This window comes from Anomaloglossus baeobatrachus, chromosome 11 (genome assembly GCF_048569485.1).
Source record: "Anomaloglossus baeobatrachus isolate aAnoBae1 chromosome 11, aAnoBae1.hap1, whole genome shotgun sequence".
NCBI classification, from domain to species: domain Eukaryota; kingdom Metazoa; phylum Chordata; class Amphibia; order Anura; family Aromobatidae; genus Anomaloglossus; species Anomaloglossus baeobatrachus.
Genome location: NC_134363.1, coordinates 10,927,826 through 10,938,503, shown reverse-complemented (window position 1 = coordinate 10,938,503; position 10,678 = coordinate 10,927,826). Strand labels below are relative to the sequence as shown.

The following is a 10,678-nucleotide window of genomic DNA, read 5'->3' as shown; positions in this document are numbered from 1 at the left end:
TGTACACAGTGACTGCATCAGCAGAATAGTGAATGCAGCTCTGGAGTATAATACAGAAGGTAACTCAGGATCAGTAATGTAATGTATGTACACAGTGACTGCACCAGAATAATAGTGAGTGCAGCTCCGGAGAATAATACAGGAGGTAACTCAGGATCAGTAATGTAATGTATGTACACAGTGACTGCATCAGCAGAATAGAGAGTGCAGCTCTGGAGTATAATACAGGAGGTAACTCAGGATCAGTAATGTAATGTATGTACACAGTGACTGCACCAGCAGAATAGTGAGTGCAGCTCTGGAGGATAATATAGGAGGTAACTCAGGAACAGTAATGTAATGTATGTACACAGTGACTGTACCAGCAGAATAGTGAGTACAGCTCTGGAGTATAATACAGGAGGTAACTCAGGATCAGTAATGTAATGTATGTACACAGTGACTGCACCAGCAGAATAGTGAGTGCAGCTCTGGAGTATAATACAGGAGGTAACTCAGGATCAGTAATGTAATGTATGTACACAATGACTGCACCAGCAGAATAGTGAGTGCAGCTCTGGAGTATAATACAGGAGGTAACTCAGGATCAGTGATGTAATGTATGTAGACAATGATTGCACCAGCAGAATAGTGAGTGCAGCTCTGGAGTATAATACAGGAGGTAACTCAGGATCAGTAATGTAATGTATGTACACAGTGACTGCACCAGCAGAATAGTGAGTGCCGCTCTGGAGTATAATGCAGGAGATAACTCAGGATCAGTAATGTAATGTATGTACACAGTGACTGCACCAGCAGAATAGTGAGTGCAGCTCTAGAGTATAATGCAGGAGATAACTCAGGATCAGTAATGTAATGTATGTACACAGTGACTGCACCAGCAGAATAGTGAGTACAGCTCTGGAGTATAATGCAGGAGGTAACTCAGGATCAGTAATGTAATGTATGTACACAGTGACTGTACCAGCAGAATAGTGAGTACAGCTCTGGAGTATAATACAGGAGGTAACTCAGGATCAGTAATGTAATGTATGTACACAGTGACTGCACCAGCAGAATAGTGAGTGCAGCTCTGGAGTATAATGCAGGAGGTAACTCAGGATCAGTAATGTAATGTATGTACACAGTGACTGTACCAGCAGAATAGTGAGTACAGCTCTGGAGTATAATACAGGAGGTAACTCAGGATCAGTAATGTAATGTATGTACACAGTGACTGCACCAGCAGAATAGTGAGTGCAGCTCTGGAGTATAATGCAGGAGATAACTCAGGATCAGTAATGTAATGTATGTACACAGTGACTGCACCAGCAGAATAGTGAGTGCAGCTCTGGAGTATAATACAGGAGGTAACTCAGGATCAGTAATGTATGTACACAGTGACTGCTCCAGCAGAATAGTGAGTGCAGCTCTGGAGTATAATACAGGAGGTACCTCAGGATCAGTAATGTAATGTATGTACACAGTGACTGCACCAGCAGAATAGAGAGTGCAGCTCTGGAGTATAATACAGGAGGTAACTCAGGATCAGTAATGTAATGTATGTACACAATGACTGCACCAGCAGAATAGTGAGTGCAGCTCTGGAGTATAATACAGGAGGTAACTCAGGATCAGTGATGTAATGTATGTGCACAGTGAGCAGAATAGTTAGCGCAGCTCTTGGATCATCTTCACCAAAAATCGCAGTCCACTACGTATAACAATATAACATTCTGTGCTTTTCTAGAATACATTCAGCCCGCTTGCCTTCCTGCTTTGGGGCAGCAGATTGTGGATGGTAAGGTCTGCACAGTTACTGGATGGGGTAACACCCAGTATTATGGTGAGTGATGCCTGTATAGGTCTGTTGTTATACTACATATACTGAAGTCATCTATAGGCTTATAATTCATATATCTTCATATTCAGGTCAGCAGTCGAACATTCTGCAGGAAGCATCGGTGCCGATAATAAGCAACGCCGTCTGTAATCAACCGGAGTATTATAACAATCAGATCACAGGGAAGATGTTCTGCGCTGGACACTCTGAAGGGGGGATTGACGCCTGTCAGGTAAGTGACCCCATTATTGTGAGTTCTGCTTTCTATTTCTAGTCATTGGATACAACAGTGTATATATTACAAGTAGACAAGCAGGGATGCTGCGTCAGTAAGCATAAGTAGGAAATGTTTATAAAAATATACAAGAGATGTTACAATAGATGTTTTTGAATGGACGTTCTCCCCAGCCACGGTTACTCATAACAGTGTGGGTCATAGGATGTGGCTTTAGTTTCCAGAAAATTATGAAACCTCGACTTCAAGTATATCTTTGCCCCTGTAGGTCTCAGTCGAAAGATATCATGGTCATGTTTCTTATCATGATTTTATCTTTCTATTGATATGAAATATGGCATGGCTAGCATCATCCAGTTGCCTGACATTAATTTGGAGTTCATAAGCATGTCTTACAGTTATGAAAATATATGTATGTACTTCCTCTGGGAATCCCAAAGCTAAAAATTTATTTCCCATCAATCCCCAATATTCATAACTTTTCACCAGTATGCAAGTATCTGAAATTTTTTTTTGAACTTTAAATGTTAGTTCCTGTGCATGGCTATTTTGTCACCCTTAGGCCAGAATCACACTTGCTAGTGCCTCGCGTGTAACTCGCGCGAGTCTCTCATGGTAGAAGCTGGCATGGCCACACACTATGCATACAGGAGCATCTGAGCTGCATAGAGATACATGCAACTGACCCGCTCCTGTCAGGGGAGTGTGCGGCCAGGCCGGGTTCTACCATGAAAGACTCGCGCGAGTTAAGCTGGGTTTACACACTGCAACATCGCAAAGGACATCGCTGTAACGTCACCGGTTTGGTGACGCAATAGCGACCTCCCTAAGTCTCTGCTAAGTCTCTGGTGAGCGTTCAAACAGGCAAACCTGGCCAACAACTCAACAGCGATCCGGACCTGCAGAGCGACCTAGCTGGTTGTTTGGGGACGTTGATAAGCAGCCTTTTGAAAGGGAAGTTGCTAACAAAGTCGCTGCAAAGTCTTCACACACTGAAACTTCATGCTACACAGCGGGAAACAAAGAAGGACCTAGGAATGGTCCTGAACGATTTGTAACGATTACAACTTCACAGCAGGGGCCGGGTCGCTGATAGGTTTCACACACTGCAACATCGCAAACAACATCGCTATTGCGTCACAAAACCGGTGACGTTACAGCGATGTCGTTTGAGATGTTGCAGTGTGTAAACCCAGCTTAACACGCGAGGCACTAGCAAGTGTGATTCTGGCCTTAACTATACAAAATCCAGGCTTCATGTCTATTCCCAATAGATGTACCAGTTTTAATTACCTGTCCACACCAGGAGGTCCTGGCTTCAAGGGACACGCCCTAGCTCTCTAGCTACACTTAATCACATGTTTCCACCCTTAACTATACATAATCCATGCTTTATGTCTATTCCCAACAGATTTACCAATTTTGATTACCTGTCCACACCAGGAGGTCCTAGCTGCAATGGACATGCCCTTATCTCTCTAGCTATACTTATACAATATGTTCAGTGTAGGAGGGATGGGGATTTGTCTCCTTTAGAGAGACAGATCTACAATATAAATGTGTACAATTTCTCCATGACAACATATATTTGTTCCCATTTTTCTTCCATCATGTACATATTTTATACAGGGAGACAGCGGAGGTCCTTTTGTTTGTGAGGACACTATCTCCCGCACTTCACGATGGCGTCTCTGTGGAATTGTCAGTTGGGGAATAGGCTGCGCTTTGCCAAATAAGCCTGGAGTATATGCCAAAGTGGATCAGTACCAAAGCTGGATTTACAGAGCCATGAAGGTCAGAAACTCAGCGGCGGTTTAGTATATAATTGTGTAAAGTCTAAGTTATTGGTAGATTTTGAATAGTTTTGGAAACATGGTGGCAAAAAACACCAAGAGGTCCATAATCTGGTGGGGGTATTTTGTTTTATAAATGTTGGGGGTGATGCCCCTTTTTCCCTTTTTTTCAGTTCATTTTTAGGTTTTATGGGTATCTCGGGTGGGCCTCCAACCTGTTAGCTCTCACTTCAAATAAGAGTTTCTGGAATTCATTATACAATAAATAAATAACACTGAAATGAGAGCTACTTCAACTCCAACACGTGTGAAAATCAAAACTAGTGAATTAGAAATCCCTTATAGACCAGATTATCGAAATTTTGATTGTCATCTGTTGCCTTTACAACATTTTTTGTGAAAACATATTTTGATTTTCTTCGTTTTATAAATGTTGGGGGAAATGCCCCTTTTTCCCTTTTTTCAGTTTATTTTTAGGTTTTCTGGGTATCTCGGGGGGGCCTCCAAACTGTTGAAGTAGCTCTCACTTCAAATAAGAGTTTCTGGGATTCATTATACAATGAATTTCAGAAACTTTAAATTGAAATGAGAGATACTTCAACTCCAACACATGTGAAAATCAAAACTAGTGAATTAGTAATCCCTTATAGACCAGATTATCGAAATTTTGATTGTTATCTGTTGCCTTTAAAACATTTTTTGTGAAAACATATTTTGACTTTCTTCCCCAAATTTTAGACCAAATCAGGAGACATTGGAATCCTTGAGATGCAGTGAAGACACATGAAGATCTACAGATTGGCGAGAGAAGACCAATTTAATTTTTTGTATCACCTGAAGAACTTTTAGTGGGGGCGATGAGCAATTAACCACCAATCCACCACATCAATTACCCCTGTTATACCACGATGAAATTGAGTTTTTACTTCATAAGCTGCTACAAAGTTGCTAAATTAGAATTGCAGAACTCAGGAGTTTGATTACCCGTTGAGCCGATGCCATCATTGTACAGTGTATCGTAAAGCACATGTACACTTTACCTATGGAGCTGAGGATACTATAGTACTTTTATATGGTTACTTTCAGTAAGGTTCATTACTTTTTACAATATTAGTTATTTGTAGTTGACCTTCTTCAAGAACTTTAAGTTTATATAAGAACTTTACCTCGATGTAGATGAGAGGACTACAAAAACTAATGTTATTGTTTCTCGGTGGCTTCTTCTGCCTTAGCTTCAGCTTAGCACTGCCTCAACTTGAGATGGTTGAATGAACTGGCTGCGTGGATCTCAAAAAAACCTCAAGAAATGAATGTTAAGGTCTGATGGATGGTCTTCCACATAAGTTGGGTCATAATTGGCTTTGACTTATCTACTGGTTAGTGGTTGAATGATACGATTGATCAAATTAGTTGTGATGGATTGTGGTCTACTCAGTTGGGTCACTATTGACAGCGGCTAAGTTTGGTCTACCTGGGGCTTCTTGAAGTCAATTTAGATGCCTTCAGTTGAGTTCATGGGTATGTTCAATGAAACCTCTTTGTGAAGACAACCCATGACATTCTTCCTTGACAGGACCACCCTCTAGAGAACTATTTTCCTAGTGGCCCTGATCTCAGATCCAATGCCTCCTGCCTTAGTCACTATATAGTATTTGGTTCATTATAAGAAGCCTGAAACAGTGGGACATAGATACAGAATGGCAGTTGTCTGATGGGTGGCCCAGGACTAAGTCAGACATGGGTGAAAATTGATGATTTAGAGTTGAAAAAAGTATTGTAGACATTTGGAAATTCTGGGAAAACTTATTTTTTACTTTTTAAGAATGAATCATATTTGACCATTATTGTATCAGCTGTCTATTCTTGAAACAAGGAAATATAGAATAAGAATGGCTGTTGCTTGAAAGATAGTCTTGGACTTGGTCAGACATGGGTTGTCTTGGACTTAGTTACATATGGGTGGTTTTGGACTAGGTCAGACATGGGCAATCTTGAACTTGGCCAGATATGGGTGGCCCTGAACTAGGTCAAGCATAAGTGGCGATGAACTAGGTCAGACATGGGTGGTCTTGGACTTGATCAGGCATGGGTGATCTTGAACGTGGTCACACTTGGGTGATCCTGAATGTGGTCAGACATGGGTGATCTTGAACTTGGTCAGACATATGTCGTCTTGAACGTGGTCAGACATGGGTCATCTTGAACTTGGTCAGATATGGGTCATCTTGAATATGGTCAGACATGGGTGGTCCTCAACTAGGTCAGACATTAGGGGTCTTGGGCATGGTTAATCATGGGTGATCCTCCACTAGGTTAGACAAGTGTAGTCTTGGGCTAGGTCATCCATGGGTAAACTTGATCTTTGTCCAAGATTACTCTTGCCTGACCAAGTTGAAGTCTACCCATGGATTACCTAGCCCAAGGCCACACGTGTCTAACCAAGTGGAGGAATATCCATGATTTATTAAGACCACTAATGTCTGACCTAGTTCAGGGCCACTCATGTATGACCAAGTTGTAAACCACCCAAGTCTGACGTAGTCCAAGACCCCATGTGTGTCCAAGTTCAAGGTCACACCATTCCTGATATCGCAAAGACCAGTCTTGCCTAATCATGCCAGAAATGGGTGACCTTGAACGTGGTCACACAGGATGATCTTGGACTAGGCCAGATATAGGTAATCTTGAACTTGGGCGGACAAGTGTGACCTTGAGCTGGGTCACCTATGGGTAGACTTGAACTTGGCCAAATATGGGGGTTTTGGACTTGGATCTATCTCTTGCTGAGGTCTAGTAGGCAATGATGATATTTTGCAGGTGGACATGGTGCCTTCTGACCTGTCGATGTCTCCTGCTCCATCACCTCTAGGATCTCGCCGCATTCTTGGACTAATATTGGGATATGCAGTGCAATAGTACATTCTGAGTTAAAAACTATGGGATGAGCATTTCAGCAACTGACTTCAAGCACTGTACGCTTTGGAAAGATAAAAGTCTTCTTCACGTCAAGCCATCCTGGAACAGAAGTAGCACGCAAAAATACAGAAATATTCCTTTGTATAGCTGAAAGGGGGTAAAATAGGCATGGAGATTATGGTGCCTCATTATCATACCAATTGTGAGAAGAAGTTGAAGGGTTTCTCCAGAATTACTAATTAATGATAGGATGTCAGATTAGATGGCTGTAATCACCCAATTAAAGGGGCAGCATCCCAATAATTTTTTTTATACAGACCCTGGTCTGTACTTTGTTAGCATCTTAGCCTTTTCTTACAGAAATAAGCCACATTTGATCAGAGGGGTGCAGAGTCAGACCTTCGATAATCTTGTACGATATAGTATTGATACTTTGTATACTGCTCTTCTTATATTGTATGTTCATCTATGTTGCAATTTACAATCTACCTATGAAACTTGTCCTACTCCAGTCACATCCAGTATGTAATTCAGACTGTGACATGTGCAGACACTTACTGAGGTCTGGTTGGGACAGATGTGAACATATAAGAAAGATGAGAGAGGCTGGGAATGATGGTGCTGCTCCCCAAGGTGGTGAGGATGAGGATGGTGCTGCTGATCCCCGGGGTGGTGAGGGTTGGAGCGATGCTGCTGATCCCCTGGGTGGTGAGGGTGAGGATGATGCTGCTGATCCCCGGGATAGTGAGGGTGGGAGTGATGCTGCTAATCCCCGGGGTGGGGGCAATGCTGCTGATCCCCAAGGTAGTGAGGGTGGGAGCGATGCTGCTGATCCCCTGGGTGGGGAGGGTGAGGATGATGCTGCTGATCCCCGGGATAGTGAAGGTGGGAGTGATGCTGCTGATCCCCGGGGTGGGGGCAATGCTGCTGATCCCCGAGGTGGTGAGGGTGGGAGCGATGCTGCTGATCCCTGAGATGGTGAGAGTGGGAGCATTGCTGCTGATCCCTGAGATGGTGAGGGTGGGAGCATTGCTGCTGATCCCTGAGATGGTGAGGGTGGGAGCATTGCTGCTGATCCCTCGGATGGTAAGGGTGGGAGCGATGATGCTGATACCTAGGTTGGTGAGGGTGGGAGCGATGGTGCTGATCCCCGGAGTGGTGAGGGTGGGAGTGATGGTGCTGATCCCTCGGATGGTGAGGGTGGGAGCGATGATTCTGATCCCTAGGGTGGTGAGGGTGGGAGCGATGGTGCTGATCCCCGGAGTGGTGAGGGTGAGCGTGATGCTGCCGCTCCCCGGGGTGCTGAGGGTGTGAGTGATGCTGTTGCTCCCCAGGGTGGTGAGGGTGGGAGTGGTGGTGCTGCTCCCCGGGGTAGTGAGGGTGGGAATGATGCTGCTGCTTTTCGAGGTGCTGAGGGTGGGAGTGAAGCTGCTGCTCCCCAGTGTGGTGAAGGTAGGAGTGATGCTGCTGATCCCCGGGGTGGTGAGGGTGAGAGTGATGCTGTTGCTCCCTGGGGTGCTGAGGGTGGGAGTGATGCTGCCGCACCCCGGGGTGCTGAGGGTGAGAGTGATGCTGCCACTTCCCGAGGTGCCGAGGGTGGGAGCGATGCTGGTGCTTCCAGAGGTGCCCAGGGTTGGAGTGCTGCTGGTGTTCGCCGGGGTGCTAAGGGTGGGAGTGATGCTGCTGCTCCCTGGGGTGGTTAAGCTGAGAGTGATGCTGCCGCTCCCCGGGGTGCTGAGGGTGGGAATGACGCTGCTGCACCCCGGGGTGCTGAGGGTGAGAGTGATGCTGCTGCTCCCCGGGGTGCTGAGGGTGGGAGTGATGCTGACGCTCCCCGGGGTGCTGAGGGTGGGAGTGATGCTGACGCTCCCCGGGGTGCTGAGGGTGGGAGTGATGCTGACGCTCCCCGGGGTGCTTGTTCACTTTAGTGGACAGATCATAGTACCTGGCCTCTGTTGATGGAAATGAAGAATGCTGAGTGGTAAATAATGAAGGGTTTTACTACAGCCCCCCTGTCACAGAGTCGAATTTGCACCTTTTTCAAGGTAAAAAATCAAATATGTCAATACTTAGGAGCAATGTATGTCCCGAACTTCTAATAAATGTACAGTTTAAAAATAAACCTTCTTCACATTTGTCTGTTCTATTCCCTTGAATTCTATTCGTTCCCTGATACAGTTTTGCGTCCTTACATAGGAGATTGTAGTCCCAGCTGAGATACAGAGAAGAGCGGAGATGCAGAGCAGAGCTGAGCTGGAGAGCTGAGCTGGAGAGCTGAGCTGGAGAGCTGAGCTGGAGAGCTGAGCTGCAGAGCTGAGCTGCAGAGCTGAGATACATCCAGCTAAGGAAAGCAAATCTGTCAGTAGGATAATCCCTACTACGATATATGAGCACATAGGTCATAGCAAGCTGAATAGAATGATACTCTGATATCTGGGATATAATGTCTTATGAGAAATCCATATGAGCTGTTCCAGGCTATGGGCGGGGCATAGATCTCCCCAAGACTCCACCTCCAGGGCTTATATTACATAAAATGGGTCATTACCAGTCTGATATGTGACAGCCCCTCTCCGCTCTCCTGATCTCTCTTCAGAGCTGTGTGTGATTATAACTGACACATTTGCAGGCTCCTCTCTGCTTCATCCTCCGTCTCACAGGCAGACAGTGTTGCAGTATTGTTGCCATACAGCAGAGCTGTGACAGCTGCAGCTGCTCACATGTTTGTAAGAAGACAAAGTTCTTCTGTTCTGTGCTAGTTACTTGTCTCACACTGGTAATGTCCCCTTCTATTTAAAATATGCTTTGGAGGCGGAGTTTCACAGAGATCTATGCCCCGCCCATAGCCTGTAACAGCTCATATGGATTTCTCTGGAATAAGACCTCGGATTGCAGATATCAAGGTGTCATTTTATTCATCTCCCTATGCCCTATAGATGGCTAATAGGATCGATCCTACTGACAGATTCCTTTTAATGACTTGTAAATGCAGCCTAGCCTCTTATACAATGAAGAATCTGCCACAACTTATTACATTTCTGCTGCATTTTAGATAAGGCCAGATCATTCCTTTGACCTTTGTGATCCTACAGAATGGACCCATATGGATCTAAAGTGTTGTAATTCACCAAAGCAGAACCATGTGGACCAGTATGTAGCATTCACACCCAGGACCTCATGCTTCAAATGTCCCAAAGACCCTAATATAAGTGGTGCATGGATATAGAGGGGCACTGATGGTGCATTAGGACCAAGGAACTTTAATACATACACATATGGGCACGGAGGTTCCAGAACACACATGGGCACGGAGGTTCCAGAACACACATGGGCACGGAGGTTCCAGAACACACATGGGCACGGAGGTTCCAGAACACACATGGGCACGGAGGTTCCAGAACACACATGGGCACGGAGGTTCCAGAACACACATGGGCACGGAGGTTCCAGAACACACATGGGCACGGAGGTTCCAGAACACACTTGGGCACGGAGGTTCCAGAACACACATGGGCACGGAGGTTCCAGAACACACATGGGTGCGGAGGTTCCAGAACACACATGGGTACGGAGGTTCCAGAACACATATGGGCACGGAGGTTCCAGATTCCAGATGATTCAATATGGCTACAATATGCCATCAGCTGCATGATATTTAAAGGGTCAACACAGAATGACTGTTCAAAGCAAGTACAGACATTTGTGCATCATGACATGGCCAAATTTTTAAGTGCACCTTCCCATCATCGCCTCTTTGTTGATTGACCGCTCTGGATTCATGGAGCCGGAGACGGTAGACGGAAGCACTTAGGTGGGAAGGTGCATTTAAATGTTTGGTGCATGGAGCAGCTATGCTTGGTTTGAACGGTCTTTCTAGGCTGAGTCTATTTAACAGCAATTTGTAAGATTGAT

At 45.1% G+C, this 10,678-nt stretch overlaps 1 protein-coding gene across 3 annotated transcripts in view; it reads left to right on the top strand.

Annotated features, from left to right (window-relative positions):
- The window catches only part of HPN (hepsin), a 40,707-nt gene extending 31,842 nt beyond the window's left edge, over positions 1–8,865 (top strand). For all 3 annotated transcript variants that reach the window (XM_075327493.1, XM_075327491.1, XM_075327492.1), the window contains 4 exons: positions 1,730–1,825; positions 1,912–2,054; positions 3,687–3,851; positions 4,589–8,865. In XM_075327493.1, the coding sequence (XP_075183608.1) occupies positions 1,730–1,825; positions 1,912–2,054; positions 3,687–3,851; positions 4,589–4,627 (443 nt within the window). In that variant the 3' untranslated portion in view covers positions 4,628–8,865. The remainder of the gene's footprint in view (positions 1–1,729; positions 1,826–1,911; positions 2,055–3,686; positions 3,852–4,588) is intronic.
- Positions 8,866–10,678: the final 1,813 nt, after the last annotated feature.